Source organism: Megalobrama amblycephala, linkage group LG1, assembly GCF_018812025.1.
Source record: "Megalobrama amblycephala isolate DHTTF-2021 linkage group LG1, ASM1881202v1, whole genome shotgun sequence".
Taxonomy (NCBI): Eukaryota; Metazoa; Chordata; class Actinopteri; order Cypriniformes; family Xenocyprididae; genus Megalobrama; species Megalobrama amblycephala.
In genome coordinates this window covers 16,891,226-16,908,888 of record NC_063044.1, presented here as the reverse complement: position 1 = coordinate 16,908,888, position 17,663 = coordinate 16,891,226, and the positions used below count along the sequence as shown (strand labels likewise).

Below are 17,663 nucleotides of genomic sequence, written 5' to 3'. Positions count from 1 at the left end.
TGGCGTGAAGGGAAGTGAACTCTATGAACTGACAGCCTGTCTGCTAATCTTCAACATGTTCACCATTAAACATTCCCGACATGTCTATGTACAGATGGCTAATCAGAGGTCTGTAATCTGGGTGTGTATTAATGGTGTTTATTGTGTTTTAACTGGTTTTGAGAATGACACACTTGGCATTGCTCAAGAATCTCAGGTGAGAGCCTGTCTGTAGACAGTGATAAAAGGAAAGGTTGTGCATGAGAGTAGATGAGAACCAAAATTATTTGCATCTTTTAATATAGTACTTAGAATTTAGTGCCTTATTTTTGGAAAGTGTCTGGTAACAGTGGAGCAATTATTTTTCTTCATGTCCAACAGTCAGTGAAGGAAGATTGCATCCGTTTTGCATCTGTTTGTGCATCAGCATTGTGACACAATAGATGAGATGGAAGAAGATAAGCTGAAACACAAGGAAGGTAATGAAGAAAACAATATCAGTAATGTTAAAGTTGTCATTTAGGAAATGTCATTAATCTCTGTCTCTGTTCCAGTCCAGATGAGCAGCAGCGCTCACACTGGAGTCAGTGTTGATCTGAATGCTCAGACGGGAGCAGCTGTAAATGCTTCTGTACTCGCTGGAAACACCATCACAGGACCAGTGAACATCTACAACACTGCAGGTACTATCACTATAGCTGTGATTACTGAGACACACTGCTTAGTAGCTGTCTGTTAATAGCTTGATAAGTGAAATAATGCTCAGTGACTGTGAACCCTTTTTCTATTAAAGTTCATGTAAAAATTCAATCTCTTACTCTTCAGTCAAGTACCAATGTTTTTCAGTCCCTCTCAGTCAACGATGGTCTGCGGTTGTGGGAAGAATCATCACACACAATTATGCCCCAAATCTTCAATCTTTATTGAGAGGTTTACACAACATATACTTTCCAAGGAACAAAAATGACACCCAAAGATAAAACCATTAACGCAATTATTTCATAGTTGGAAATAACAAATATAGAATATAACCTTGCAAAAAGAAAAACAAGGTGACTAGAAATAAGAAGAAAATAAACATAAGGAGTTGTTTTTCAGTTATGGAAAAATACAAAAGAGGCTATGTGACATTTCTTCACTCATGCATATTCTCTATGGTGACTGAATATAAAGGAAGTGAATGGTGACTTATATTACACTCAGGAAGAGAATAAAAGGGCTGTAAGAGGCCTCTAAATCTAACAGTTCATTTTAATCATATTGTTCACAGGCATGTTCTTTTGTGTGTAAAAATATATTTTTTATTTTCCTCCTTTTCTCCTCACAGGACCACAGAATATCACAGATAAACACACAGAAAAGCCAGGTACAGTCTTAACAGTCATATTCTCTTAAGGCTAGATCACACTGCATCAACTGATAGACCAACACCAATAGACATGAACGCCATGTTTTGTGAGTGTTATCCCTGTTAGTGTGGGTTTGTTTGTTTTCACCAACTAAGCATGTTCATTTACAGTTTGTCAGATTGTGGATTGTTTAAGCAGGAATGTGATCTGGTGATTGAGCAGTGTGAGTCTATACAGTGTGAACTAGCCTTTTTTAAAGTGTTTCAGAAGTGATTTAAACATGTCAGATGTATTTTGAATTAGGACATTAGCCCAGGGGCCTAATGTATAGAAAATCTCTGTGTTTTATCCTAAATGTCTGTGAACACACAAAACTTTTTTTCACTTGATAAATCAGAGTTAGTGTAAGATTATTTATGACTTTTTAAATCTAAACGCTGTCATGCATTGGTTGGACAAGTCAGGCACCACTGACCCTTTTCAATAACCAAATACTCCAATCAACCACCGGATGTGACTGGCAATGACCATTGAAGATCTGAGCCCTTTGAGCTGTAATACTTTCAACAGTAATTTAATTACTATATGTTGAATGAATTCTGATCAGATCCTGCTGATGTGAAAGCTTTTTTTAAATTAAATATGTTTTATTTATTTACACAAATCTTTTATAACAGTGGACTTGATTATAAAAAAATTCTTGGGAACTCACAAAACAGACATGAAGAAGAAAGCAGAGCGTATTTTTGAAGGCAAGAAAGAAAATGAAGCAGATCTCAAGGCTGTTTACACAGAACTGTTCATCACAGAGGGAGATATGAAAGATGTCAATCAGGAACATGAGATTCTGAAGATTGATGATGCTTTCAAGAAAAAACCAACACAGGACAAACCAATCAAATGCAATGATATATTTACTGAACTGAGGAAAAACAATGAGGAAAAGATTGTGTTGACCAAAGGAGTCGCTGGCATTGGAAAAACTGTCTCTGTGCACAAGTTCATCCTGGACTGGGCAGAAGAAACAGCCAATCAGGATATACACTGTGTGTTCCTGCTTCCATTCCGAGAGATTAACAGCATTAAAGACAGAGAGTTCAATCTCCATGAGTTTCTGCTGAAATTTTATCCTCAATTGAAGGACCTGGAAAAATCAGAGTTATATAAGAAATGCAAACTTGCTTTTATATTTGATGGACTTGATGAGAGTCGTCTGCCTTTGAATTTTGAAAGCGTAATATTGAACAATGTTGAGGAAAGATCACCTGTAGATGTGCTGTTCACAAGTCTGGTCAAAGGAAAGCTGCTTCCATCAGCTCTCGTCTGGGTGACCTCACGACCAGCAGCAGCCAATCAGATCCCTCCTGAGTATGTGGGTTTGTTCACTGAGGTGCAAGGATTCACTGACCAACAGAAGGAGGAGTACTTCAGAAAGAGAATCACGGATGAGACTCAGGCCTCCAGAATCATCTCACACATTAAGACGTCTCGTAGTCTCTACATCATGTGTCACATTCCTGTGTTCTGCTGGATCACGGCCACAGTACTTCAGAATATTCTCATCAAGAACAACACTGAGAACATCAGCACAACACTCACTGAAATGTACAGTCACTTCCTACTGATACAGATGAACATCAAGAGCCAGAAATATGACAGAAAAACAGAGAGACAACGTACAAAGCTCTTACAGTCAAATAAAGAAATGATTTTGAAATTAGCCAAGCTAGCGTTTGAACAGTTGAAGAAGGAAAACATTGTGTTCTATGAGGAAGATCTGGAAGAATGTGGTATTGATGTGAGTGAAGACACAGAGTTCACAGGAATGATCGCTGAGATCTTCAAGAAGGAGGATGGACTTCATGAAGAAAAAATCTTCTGCTTTGTGCATCTGAGTGTTCAAGAGTTCCTCGCTGCAGTGCATGTGTTCCTCTGCTACCTGAACAAGAACATGCAGGAGCTTCAGTTTTTCTTTGAGATGCCAAAAGAAAACATCACCCTGCAGGAGCTTCTAGAGAAGGCTGTTGATAAAGCCATGAAGAGTGAGAGAGGACATCTGGACCTGTTCCTGCGGTTTCTGATGGGAAATTCACTGGGATCCAGTCAAACCCTGCTCAAAGGCCTGATCCCACACACTGAAGACACCACAGAGAGCATCACAAAAACAACTGAACACATTAAACAAAAACTATCCTGGTACATCTCAGATGAAGCTTCAGTCAACCTGTTTTACTGCTTACTTGAGCTCAAGGATCATTCATTATATGAGGAAATCCAGAGATACATCAGTTCAGAAGAACATCCAGGAAGAGAACTCTCTTCTTCAATGTGCACAGTGCTGACCTACATACTGCTGATGTCAGAGAAGGTGCTGGATGAGTTCAACCCAAAGAGGTTCACGTCATCACAGATAGACTACAAGAAACTCGTTCCAGCTGTGAAATGCTGCAGAAAAGTCTTGTGAGTAATTTCACTGATCGCTGTTTAATTAAAGGTTTTGTTCTATCACTAAACAACTAAATGTAAATATACTGAATAATGAAATATCTGTCTGTCCTGATTATGAAGGGTACAATGTGTTATTGGAAAACACTGAACATCAGAAATTAATCTGGTTAAACGTTCTGTTTTGTCAGATTTGATGGCTGTAGTCTTAATGAAACATGCTGTGAAACAGTATCTTCAGTTCTACAATCATCAAACTCCTATCTGAGAGAGTTGAACCTGAGCAGCAATCACCTGAAGGATTCAGGAGTGAAGCTGCTTTCTGATGGACTGAAGAGTTCAGACTGTAAACTGAACATTCTGAGGTTTGACATTCACTCATTTTCTATGTTCAAAAATGTGGACAAATAGCTGTTTTCATAACTATGACTAGCACATATTTTCTCCTGTCTATATTGTTGTATGAAAGTATCAGTGGAGTTTTATCCAAGCACACAAGGCAGAAAACCTGATTTTGGTTTTCAGAAAAAGGCTCCTGTCTCAGACAGAATGCAATCTGAAATTCAGTTCTCTTTAGTGTTATATTTCACTCTTGAGGAATATTCATTGTAAACATAGTCGGTTATGTCTTAAGTGACTTAAGTTACTTTTTTCAGCTTTAATAACAATCAGTTTATTTATAATTAATTCACTGAATTAATACACTTAATACGCTTTGGGCCACCATTGGCTTCCATAGTATTTTTTTTTTTTCGTACTATGGAAGTCAGTGGTGGCCCAAAGCAGCCTGGTTACAAACAAATTTATATAGGTTTGGAACAACCTGAGGGTGAATAAATGATGACAGAATTTTCATTTTTGGGTGAACTATCCCTTTAATTTCTGTAATATTTCTTAAATAGATGTGAAATAAAAAAGTGAAGCACAATTTCATTGTCAATTTCATGTTTCTTATATTTTATTTGTTCTACTGTTTGTCATTGATCATATTACTTCCAGTAATTGCCTTATTTTAGTAGGACAGTTTCAGTGTGTTGATAACTTGAGAACCGCTGTGACCGGATCATTGAGATTTAATTGATCTGAACTGTATCAGTTGCATTCATGTACAATTTGCTGCAGTGTTGAGCACAAATACACAGATGAGTTACAAACTTAACCCTTAACCCTTACATTTTAATGGCTAATGTCTCATTACACTGAATTTAGCACAAACATGTAATTCAGATTATAAACCCTTTCTGATAATCACACTGATATCACTGTTTGTTTTGTTCTCTACACAGGCTATGTGGGTGCAATCTGACTGGTCAGTCCTGTGAAAGTTTGTCTTCAGCTCTACAGTCATCAAAGTCTGTCCTGAAAGAGCTGGACCTGAGTAACAATGACCTGCAGGATTCTGGAGTGAATCTTCTTTCTGATGGACTGAAGAGTTCAAACTGTCAGCTGCAGATACTGAGGTATTTAAGAACATATGATAATTTACAGTAAGCCGGTCGTAGTGTTTGTTGATGATCTGTCTGTTGATGTGTGTATTCTACTCTCTTTCAGCCTTACTCACTGTAGACTCACTGTTCAGTCTTGTGAGAGTTTTTCATCAGTTCTACAATCCTCAAACTGTGTCCTGAGAGAACTGGACCTGAGTAACAATGACCTGCAGGATTCTGGAGTGAAGCTTCTTTCTGATGGACTGAAGAGAAACTGTAAGCTGGAGATTTTGAGGTAAATGGTTTTCCTTAAAATAATTAACAAAATGCTACCATAATACAGTTTTTCTCAATCAATTTGATATATTTGTTTAAGCTCAGGTCACTGTTCTCCAAACAGTTAACATGGTGATCTGAACACTTTGTAATGAGTCAAATGTGAAGGCCTATTTGATAACCATACTTCAAATTTGTCCTCTGCAATTGAATCCATGAGGCCTCTCTCAAACAAATATCTATGTTAATTTTGTGGTAAATAAATCAAAATTCTTTTTATTATAATTAACATGACAATGTTAATTACTAGATCTTGCAAATAAGAATGAATTACCACGGCGAAAAACAAAAAATTAAAGTACTAAATGAGAGAACCCTGAAACTACTGGTGGAAAATTTACAGGCTAAAACATGGAAAGCAGTCTATGACTGCAACAATCCTGATACTGCTTATGACAACTTGATAAACGAAATTACTAATTCTATTTGTTGTACTATCCCTGAAAAGAACGCCAGACACCGCGCAACTGGTCTCAACCTCTGGCTCACAAAGGGTATTTTAAAATCTATCACCCATAAAAATAAGCTTTATAAACGTTTCTTAAAATGCCCAAGTGTTATGAACAAGGACATATATACTAGTTACAGAAATAAACTTACTAATATAATAAGGAAAAGTAAAAATAACTACTATACATATCTCATAAAAGCATCACAGGGAGACTCTAAGAAGTCCTGGAAAGTGCTAAATGAAGTCCTTAACAAGAGCAAAAACAACGTTGTGTTTCCTAATACCTCCCGTGGGCCCACCACCTGCGGGAGGGATCGTAAGGGGCCGGTGCATTGTGGATTGGGCAGCAGTCGAAGGCGGGGGCCTCGGCGACCCAATCCCCGGACACGGAATCTTGTGCTAGGGACATGGAATGTCACCTCGCTGGGGGGAAGGAGCCTGAGCTTGTGCGGGAGGCTGAGAGGTACCGACTAGAGATAGTTGGGCTCACCTCCACGCACAGTTTGGGCTCTGGAACCCAACTCCTCGAGAGAGGCTGGACTCTCCACTACTCTGGAGTTGCCCGCAGTGAGAGGCGGCGGGCTGGTGTGGGCTTGCTCATAGCCCCCCAGCTTAGCCGAAATGTGTTGGAGTTTACCCCGGTGAACGAGAGGGTCGCTTCCCTGCGCCTTCGGGCCGGGGATAGGTCTCTCACTGTAATTTGTGCCTATGGGCCGAATTGCAGTGCAGAGTACCCGGCCTTCTTGGAGTCTCTGGGAGGGGTGCTAGAAAGTGCTCCGACTGGGGACTCCGTCGTTCTACTGGGGGATTTCAACGCTCACGTGGGCAATGACAGTGACACATGGAGGGAGTGATTGGGAGGAATGGCCCCCCTGATCTGAACTCGAGTGGTGTTCTGTTATTGGACTTCTGTGCTAGTCATGGCTTGTCCATAACGAACACCATGTTCAAGCATAAGGGTGTCCATCAGTGCACATGGCACCAGGACACCCTAGGCCGGAGATCGATGATCGACTTTGTGGTTGTTTCATCGGACCTCCGGCCGTATGTCTTGGACACTCGGGTGAAGAGAGGGGCGGAGCTGTCAACTGATCACCACCTGGTGGTGAGTTGGATCCGATGGCGAGGGAGGAGGCTGGACAGACTCGGCAGACCCAAACGTGTTGTGAGGGTCTGCTGGGAACGTTTGGCCGAGCCCCCTGTCAGAGAGGTCTTCAACTCCCACCTCCGGCAGAGCTTCGATCGGATCCCGAGGGAGGTTGGAGACATGGAGTCCGAGTGGACAATGTTCTCAGCCTCCATTGTAGACGCGGCCATTCGGAGCTGTGGCCGTAAGGTCTCCGGGGCCTGTCGTGGCGGCAATCCCCGAACCCGGTGGTGGACACCGGAAGTAAGGGATGCCGTCAAGCTGAAGAAGGAGTCCTATCGAGCCTGGCTGGCTTGTGGGACTCCTGAGGCAGCTGACGGGTACCGGCAGGCCAAGCGGACTGCAGCCCGGATGGTTGTGGAGGCAAAAACTCGGGTCTGGGAGGAGTTTGGTGAGGCCATGGAGAAAGACTATCGGTCGGCCTCGAGGAGATTCTGGCAAACCATCCGGCGCCTCAGGAAGGGGAAGCAGTGCCCTGCCAACACTGTTTACAGTGGAAGTGGGCAGCTGTTGACCTCAACTGGGGATATCGTCGGACGGTGGAAGGAATACTTCGAGGATCTCCTCAACCCCAGCGACACGTCTTCCTCTGAGGAAGCAGAGGCCGAGGGCTCAGAGGTGGACCCGTCCATCACCCAAGCTGAAGTCACCGAGGTAGTTCAGAAGCTTCTCGGTGGCAAGGCACCGGGGGTGGATGAGATCCGCCCTGAGTACCTTAAGTCTCTGGATGTTGCAGGGCTGTCTTGGTTGACACGCCTCTGCAACATCGCGTGGCGGTTGGGGACAGTGCCCATGGACTGGCGGACCGGGGTGGTAATCCCTCTTTATAAGAAGGGGGATCGGAGGGTGTGTTCCAACTACAGGGGAATCACACTCCTCAGCCTCCCTGGAAAAGTCTATGCCAGGGTACTGGAGAGGAGAATTCGGCCGATAGTCGAACATCGGATCCAGGAGGAACAATGCGGTTTTCGTCCCGGTCGTGGAACACTGGACCAGCTCTATACCCTCTTCAGGGTGTTGGAGGGTTCATGGGAGTTTGCCCAACCAGTCCACATGTGCTTTGTGGATATGGAGAAGGCATTCGACCGTGTCCCTCGTGGCACTCTGTGGGGTGCTCTGGGAGTATGGGGTCCGGGGCCCCTTGCTAAGGGCTGTCCGGTCCCTGTACGACCAGAGCAGGAGCTTGGTTCGCATTGCCGGCAGTAAGTCAGGCCTGTTCCCGGTGCGTGTTGGACTCCGGCAGGGCTGCCCTTTGTCACCGGTCCTGTTCATTGTTTTTATGGACAGGATTTCTAGGCGCAGCCAGGGGCCGGAGGGAGTCCGGTTTGGGGACCATAGGATTTCGTCACTGCTTTTTGCAGATGATGTTGTACTGTTGGCTCCATCAAACCAGGACCTTCAGCGCGCACTGGGATGGTTTGCAGCCGAGTGTGAACTGGCTGGGATGAGAATCAGCACCTCCAAGTCCGAGGCCATGGTTCTCAGCCGGAAAAGGGTGGCTTGCCCCCTTCAGGTTGGTGGAGTAGTCCTGCCTCAAGTGGAGGAGTTTAAGTATCTTGGGGTCTTGTTCACGAGTGAGGGAAGGACGGAGCGGGAGATTGACAGGCGGATCGGTGCAGCTTCTGCAGTAATGCGGTCGATGTACCGGTCCGTCGTGGTAAAGAAGGAGCTGAGCCGTGAGGCGAAGCTCTCGATTTTACCGGTCAATCTACGTTCCAACTCTCACCTATGGGCATGAGCTTTGGGTCATGACCGAAAGAATGAGATCCCGGATACAGGCGGTCGAAATGAGCTTCCTCCGTAGGGTGGCTGGGCGCTCCCTTAGAGATAGGGTGAGGAGCTCTGTCACTCGGGAGGAGCTCGGAGTAGAGCCGCTGCTCCTCCACATCGAGAGGAGCCAGCTGAGGTGGCTCGGGCATCTGTTCCGGATGCCTCCTGGACGCCTCCCTGGGGAGGTGTTCCGGGCATGTCCCACCGGGAGGAGGCCCCGGGGAAGACCTAGGACACGCTGGAGGGACTGTGTCTCTCGGCTGGCCTGGGAACGCCTCGGGATTCCCCCGGAAGAGCTGGAGGAAGTGTCTGGGGAGAGGGAAGTCTGGGCATCTCTGCTTAGAATGCTGCCCCCGCGACCCGGCCCCGGATAAAGCGGAAGAAAATGGATGGATGGATGTTTCCTAATGCCGTGGGCTTACCCATAAATTTGGATATTAAATATACGCATGACATTAATTTAGCAAATAATTTTAATAATTACTTTAACTCTATTGGGGAAAAACTTTCTAACAAAATAGTTCAACCTCAGGGTATTAATTTCGACCATTATTTACGGGGCTCTTATGCACATTCTTTTTTTATGAAACCAACTAATTGTGATGAAGTCTATAAAATAATTACAAATTTACGAAGTTCGTACACTGCTGGGGAGGATGAAATTTGTGGTAAAATTCTGAAAGCCATAGCATTCAATATCATGGAGCCATTGACTTATTGTATTAATCTCTCTCTGCTTGTTGGAATTGTACCAAAAAGGACAAAAATTGCCAGAATCATACCAGTGTTCAAATCTGGGGATAAAAATGATATGTGCAATTATCGTCCGATATCAATCTTGCCCACAATTTCTAAAGTTTTAGAGAGAGTAGTGTACAATAGGTTATATGGCTATCTTGATAAATTAAATATTATTGCTTCTTCTCAATATGGTTTTAGGAAAAAAAGAACCACATGCATGGCGGTACTTGATCTGATTGAAAAAATCAATGATGCCATTGATGAAGGCGATAGCGGTATTGGTATTTTTTTAGATTTATCTAAGGCGTTTGATACTATTGATTTTGACATCCTATTGAATAAATTACACCATTATGGAGTTAGAGGATTAGCCCTTAGCTGGTTCAGAAGTTATTTGTTTGGTAGACAGCAGTATGTAAGTATCAATGAACAAATTTCAGTAAGTAAACCCATTAAATGTGGAGTCCCTCAGGGATCCATTTTGGGCCCTCTTCTTTTTTTAATATATATAAATGATTTTGAAAATTCCACAATGGCTTTACACAAGGTTTTATTTGCTGATGATACAAACTTATTTATGTCACATAAGAGTCCAAATGAAATGGAAGAAATAATAAATAGAGAGCTAAGAAATGTTGCTATCTGGTTTCGGTGCAATAAATTATCTCTTAATACAAACAAGACAAACTACATCGTATTTCATTCCAAACAAAATCAATTGGCAAATAAGCATTTTTGTCTTAAAATAAATGAACAAATTATTGAAAGAGTAAACACCACTAAATTTCTTGGAATCTTTATTGATGAATGTCTACAATTTAAATGTCATATTGAGCAGTTAATAAAAAAATTATCAAAATACGTTGGATTATTTTTCAAAATAAGAAATTTTCTCCCACAGTCAGCACTTGTCATCTTATATAAAACCTTGTTTGAGTCCCATATAAATTATTGTAATGTCATATGGTGTAACACTTTTACTAGCTACCTGAAAAAAATACAGTCTTTACAGAAAAAAATCATACGGGTATTAACGTGGTCTGAGCCAAATACCCCTTCGCGTCCATTGTTTCATCGCCTTGGTCTATTAAGACTTACTGAATATAATACTTTTCATAATGCCTGTATGATATTCCAGGTTGTTCATAAGTTAAATTATAGGTTGTGTGAACTTGTCCCAATTAGCCGACCCCAGCATACATATCACACAAGGGGAAAACTTTTAATTACTGGTAAAATAAGACGATTGAAATGTACGAGCCTGAGTGTAGTCTGTAGAGGTCCACAGATTTGGAACGAGCTTGAGGAAAACCTTAAATTGTTGCATTCTGTCTCCGTCTTCAAGAAAAATCTGAAGGAAAAACTGCTTTCAACATATATTTCTTGATTATTTTGGAAGTGTTATATTTGTGCTGGGATCGTCTGTTTGCTGTAGTCTTGTCTTGATGTATTTATATTTATTTGTGTTTATGGATTGAGCTTTGTTCTTGTATGTTATATGTTATATGGTGTGATTGGGTATTGGGCCCCCTTTTAAAAGCTTTCAATAGCTTCTCTGGGGTTTCCCCCTTTTTACACACATTAACTTTTCTTAATTATTGTTAATTGTGTCTTTAAAATGATGAAGTGTGTGAAATAAAGAAATAAATAATAAAATAATAAATAAAAATAAAATAAAATAATAATAATGTGCACAAAACTAAACTAGGCTAAATTCCTGTTTATTTTTATTTTGATCCAACTATCATAGTTGGTTCAATGAAGCCCAGGTGCCACTTACAGGCCTATTATGTGAAGAACATGCAAAATGGTGATGTGAAAGGACTTTATTATATTACCATTTTTGATAATTATACATTATCAGTGTAACAGTGAAAACTAACACCATACTTCATAATGACATATCCCAAGGATAACATGTATAGGGTGAAAAGCAACGCTCCTAGTAATGAACCTTGTGGTACTATATACTGAACTTGTGATTGATATGACATCTCTTCGTTTACTACTACAAACTGATAACGGTCAGATAAGTATTATTTAAACCATGCCAATGCAATTCCACTAATGCAACATAATTTTCGAGTCTATTCAAAAGAATGTTGTGGTCGATAGTGTCAAATGCGGCACTAAGATCTAGTAACACTAACAGAGATACAACCACGATCTGATGATAAGAGCAAATCATTAGTAACTCTAATGAGAGCAGTCTCAGTACGATGGTACGGACTATATCCTGACTGGAAATCCTCACAGATACTATTTCTTTTTAAAAAAAGGAACATTGTTGTGAGGATACTCCCTTTTTTTAGTATTTTTGAGAGAAAAATACTTTCTCTCTTAGATTTGAGATCAGCCTGCAATTGACTAATTCTCTAACATATTTGTAATGGGGAGCCGGTTTTGCAGCCTTGGTTAAATGTAGTATACACAAGACTAGAAAATTATCTGATATGTCATCGCTCTGCTGAAGAATTTCAGTGGCATCAACATCAATTCCATGTGACAATATTAGATGTAAAGTATGATTATGACAATGAGTGGGTCCTGACACATGTTGTCTAACTCCAGTAGAGTTTAGAATGTCTGTAAATGTAAATCCCATTGCATCATTTTCATTATCTACATAGATATTAAAATCACCATCAATTTAGACTTTATTTGCAGCCAGTACTACCTCTCATAGACAATCAGCAAATTCTGTATTGTGCCCTGGTGGCCTGTATACAGTAGCCAGCACAAATATCAAATGGGGTTTATAGATGTAATGAAAGAAACTGTTTATATAATTTCTACTTTCTACTATCAGTGCCACTTTAAAAGGCTCAGCTGATCCACCCAAAGACACTGTACACCATTGAGGTAATAGCGATAGAGCCTTGGGTGCTGAACTTTTTCTTCATAAATGCAATACATTTTGATTTATAGATTTGAATCTACAATGAGACGCCAAAAATAAATCTTTAACAAATAAGTATTGTCTGATTACCTGTGGCAATGGTTTTCATGAGTTCACACTTACAAATGACTGAATAGAGTTAAAAAAAAAAAAAAAAAAAAAAAAAATTATATATGTGACCAGTCACATATATAGGGACACAAGTCGGTTCTGGGGCATTTTGAGTTATTAGATTATGAGTCATAGATTCTGAAAGTGTAATCTCCAAGCTTTCCAACGAGGTGTAACACATGGAAATCTGATAATATTTGGAGAAGTTGTGGCCATTTGAAGGTAGGCACTCAAAAAAGCTCTAAGGGCAGAAAAACACCTCTAAAGTTTCTGCAGTTCTCACCTGTTCTCACCTGCTGGGAGTGACAATAGGGCTCATTTACATCTCATTTAGATGAGCCATACCCCCTGTAAAGCTCCCCTCTGTAAAGCTGCATGGACCGCATACTATTAATAATAAAGGACAATGTGCATTGTAAATGTCAGTAATTTATCTTTTTTGACTTCTATAAAAATGATTTAGAGGCTGAAAATGATTTAGAGATAACATGTTGCAAGACACTCCTTTAAAATCTGGCCATCATTTTTAATGTTATTATTTTAATGTTTATGTAAAGAAAAAGTACATATTGATGCTAATTTTATTTGTTATTTGCTGGTTTTCTACATAAAACTTGGTGAATTGATTTCATTGTGTAGCATTAGGACTTTTTGAACAGGATTCTGTGATAACCGTGATCATTTTGGTCACTATAATCATGAAATGAAATTTTCTCACCTGAGAAGACAAAAGAATCACATAATAATGACCTGAAATGACTTGCATAATAATGAGGCCTTTCAGTCAGGTAGGCTGTGAAAAAACCCTCTGTGATGGTGTATATCAAACATACAGAAAAAACAGCAATACTGTGAAATATTATTACAATTTCAAATAATGGTATTATATACTTTAAAATATAGCCTAATGTATTTCTGTGATGCAAAGTGTCTGAACAATTTTGTTACCTCTGTGGCATTTCATATAGGCTTTTAGCTTAAAAGCATGCACATTTGGAGAAATACTGATGGATTCTCATATGTTTGTCAATTTTCTATACAGAGGAGTAATATTTATTCAATATTTATTGTCATCACTATGAGTGCTGGATTCTGTGTTTTCAATTCATACTTGCAGTCGGAGGGCGCTCTGTGCACATTTAGTCCACAAATTCATCCAAAGAACAGGAACCAGGAACTAACGGCATGTCTTCTAGAGGTCGCTAACCATGGCTTTAACATACAGATCAACACTTTTCAAGACAATAAATACACGATTGAGACGATGTATACATGTATTGACTGAATTTGCCTCTGAATAGTGCTGGCTCCATGGGTGTGGCCGCATTAGCGGGTAATGAGCTGAATCACAGACTTCTGACATGGCATTCATACAGATTACATGAACACAGAATGTTTGTTTTCGATTTGACTTACACGATTTAAAACCTGACAGTGTATTTTTTTTGTGATTAGTATTCACTAAGTTACAGTTCATTTTCTGAGAACTATCAGATTGGACTTCGTTCAGAGGGAGACGAGAGATCACGCATCATGTTAGTTTTCTTTATTTTACAAAAAGCACAACATTGTGTTTTTACTCTGAGTGTACACAAATAAAAGAAGCCATAAGTAATATATCAATCGATACTATAGAATTTCTCTATGACAAAAAATGACGGAGTATTTTAAGTCCGTTTTGCTGCAATGTGCACAATAAGTAGCCACGCTGTAACGGACAAGGTGTTACCTGTTTTTATTGTTGGATTTTAGCTTCATTATTATTATTGTTTTCCTAGTGTGTAGTGGGTAAAGCAATGGTAGTACCACTAGGAGCAGCTTGAGGGTGCTAGTGCCTGGAGGTAGCCGGCATATAAGCCTGGCCACCAAAGAAGAAGCTAGCTTGTTTGGTAGAGGGAAGCCTCATGGTTTTACTCAAGCTACCTGCTTGCTCTTCTTGTTGATGTCCTTTTTTTTTTTTGAGAGCTCTTGTGTTCCTGCTCAAATGTAAGTATGGATTGATTTCCTCATGTTGTTTGTGAAATAAGATCACTAATGGTAGATATTTGCTTGCTTTATTTCTAGAAAGGACTTTATTTGTGTCACATCATGGTGTTCATTGTAGGAGCACTTCCAGTTTAAGACAAGCTGGTATTGCGGATACAGATCAAGGCCTTTACCCACATGGTGGGCAACTCCAACGATGCTCAAGGATTGTCTCTCATTGTGGATAATAGGACTTCAAACATTGCATCGCACTCAAATAACCTGCTGGATTTAATGCTCATTTCATCTTCATCAACTCATCAAAAGACTGGACTAACGCTAAGTTTTACTTCACCTATCTGACTCATTCAAAAGACTATCATTCACTGACTTTGTGGCACTTGTAAATAAGCACTTGTGGGAGCAATAAAATAGGTTGCAAAGATCATTTGTTTGTTTTAGAGATTTTATCAGTACATGTCTAATCTGCTGAACCCCTCAGAGTAACATCCAAAAAAAGAGGAGGTGTTACAGATTGGCGCCCGAACAGGGACCTTCCTAATTGAACTTTACGGAGTCCCTTTTATTAAAAATATAAATTGACTGTACTGATCCATCTTCACAAACAAATATTATAAACAAAACCATCATCTGCAATGGAAGAGAGCGCACCCATCACTGATTTTTCAGACGATGCTTTTGTTCAGCGCAGAGACCCTGTAACTAATCTCATTGATACCTTTAGTGAATTATACTTAGACTCTGAAGAAGAGAGAGAACGTAGAGATATGTCCACTGAACAGATAGGTGACCATATTTCCAAACCTGATGACTTACCATTACCTCCTCCACCATTTGAATTTCATGAAGACAGACTGCAGTTAGACAATGAAGAAGCTACCCAGCGCATGTGTAGCATTGAGGAGCATCTTGCTGATCTTGAGCATCGTGTCAGTGAACTGGTTACCACAGAAACGATGATTGCAAAGTTAAAAGCATGTGAAGACAAAATGAACTATTGTTTGCAAAGAGAGTTGGACCGCGTTAAGCAGCTGTTCCATTCCAAAAATCAACGATTTGAGCCAATGTATCGTGGATTGCTTAAAGCGTCGAGACAGACAACTAGAGCAACAATTTAAAACCTTCAAACCTCTCATGTCCACTCCTGTGCACACCAGTACTTCTACTACTCATAAGATGTCTCAAACCCCATCCAAGATCGACCCAGTTACACAAACCAGCACAAAGCAAGTAACGTATCTTTCCTCATCTTCTCCTAATCCTCCAGTTAAGCTTGAACTGCCTACCTTCAGTAATCTTGATTCAGAAGACCCAATTGATTTTATTGATCGATTTGAAGAATATAAGGAGCTGAGACCTCTGTATCCTGAAGAGCTGTTAGCCTCATTGTCTGTGAGTCTGAAAGGTACTGCTAAGAGCTGGTGGAGAGCGGAGAAACTCAACATTAGAGACTGGTCTTCTTTTAAAGAAAAGTTTTTCTTTTCGTTTTTAAATGAGGATCATAAAGAAGTTGCTGCCCAAAAATTAGCAAACTACCGTCAAGGGGTTAATGAGAATATCAGAGACTGAGGGTATCGCCGGCGATACCACCGTGGTTTTTTCTTATCAGTGTGAAAGAGACTCAAAATACTCATCAATGTTGCACATACAATTAAGAGTTATACACCATTTTAATCTATGGAATATCTTCTTTCATTTGTGTACACTCAGAGTAAAAACAAAATGTTGTGCTTTTTGCTAAATAAAGAAAACTAACATGATGCGTGATCTCTCGTCTCCCTCTGAACGAAGTCCAATCTGATAGTTCTTAGAAAATGAACTGTAACTTAGTGAATACTAATAACAAAAAAAATACACTTATGTCTAAAAAAAACGTTAAGATGTCAAGTTTTAAAACATTTAAGTCAAATCGAAAACAAACCTTCTGTGTTTATGTAATTTGTATGAAAAGAGAGCCATGTCAGAAGTCTGTGATTCAGCTCATTATCCGCTAATGCAGCCACGCCCACGGAGCCAGCGCTATTCAGACGCAAATTCAGTCAATACATGCATTCATCATCTCAATCATGTATTTATTGTCTTCAAAAGTATTTTGAATAGCCATATTTAGCGATCTCTTGCCTCTGTTAGTTCCTTGATTGTCACATGATATGCCTCTTCTTTTACTGAGGCATTTGTGGACAAAAGGGGCAGAGCGCCCTCCGGCTGCAAGTATGTATGATGAAAACACAGCATCCAGCGCTCATAATGATGACAATAAATATAGAATAATAAATATTATCTCTGTATAGAAAATTGATATAAACATATGAGAATCCATTAATATTTCTCCAAATGTGTATGCTTTTAAGATATTAAGAAATTATGGTCAATATAAGATTTTAAGAGTCAAAATGTGAAGCTTGAGTCTTAGATCTTTTTAATGATGTATAGTTTGTCAACTGCACATCAACATTTAGGCTCTATAATATAACAAATATAGTAGCCTATATGAAATGCCCTAGAGGTAGGAATGTTCAGACGCTTTGCATCACAGAAATACATTATATTTTAAAGTATAATAAAATAGAAAACCATTATTTGGTTAGAGACTTGAGACTTCTTTTAAAAACATTATAATGGCAATGTGTTCAATCTTTTGACTGGTACTATAATTTAACATAGGCCTATACAAAATTTTCTTCATATCATGTGCAATAATACGTGCATGCATGAGATCACAAAAATCATGTTTTTTTTTTTTTTGTCCTGAGTGGACTTTAATTCTGTTATCAGCATGATCACAGAGGGTTTTTTCACAGTCTACCTGACTGAAAGGCCTCATTAATATGCAAGTCATTTCAGGTCATTATTATTCAATTCTTTTGTCTTCTCAGGTGAGAATCACCCATTATACATGATGATTCACGCCTCCATGCATACTGTGTTTCTTGACCAAAAGTGTCTTAGAAAATTTAAATCTCTCTATTGTTTTATATGAAGGAGTAGGAAGGATAATTTTTACTTCATTCTGAAGCAAAAA

The 17,663-nt window shown here is 39.8% G+C and overlaps 1 protein-coding gene across 9 annotated transcripts in view; it reads left to right on the top strand.

Moving 5' to 3' along the window:
• The window catches only part of LOC125264553 (NACHT, LRR and PYD domains-containing protein 12-like), a 143,300-nt gene that overhangs the window by 25,307 nt on the left and 100,330 nt on the right, over positions 1-17,663 (top strand). For 6 of the 9 annotated variants that reach the window (XM_048183985.1, XM_048183966.1, XM_048183956.1 and 3 more), the window contains 7 exons: positions 361-458; positions 534-662; positions 1,307-1,345; positions 2,006-3,788; positions 3,965-4,138; positions 5,060-5,233; positions 5,325-5,495. In XM_048183985.1, coding sequence (XP_048039942.1) covers positions 428-458; positions 534-662; positions 1,307-1,345; positions 2,006-3,788; positions 3,965-4,138; positions 5,060-5,233; positions 5,325-5,495 — 2,501 coding nt within the window. In that variant the 5' untranslated portion in view covers positions 361-427. The remainder of the gene's footprint in view (positions 1-360; positions 459-533; positions 663-1,306; positions 1,346-2,005; positions 3,789-3,964; positions 4,139-5,059; positions 5,234-5,324; positions 5,496-17,663) is intronic. The other 3 variants (XM_048184000.1, XM_048183990.1, XM_048184007.1) reach the window with 2 other exon arrangements.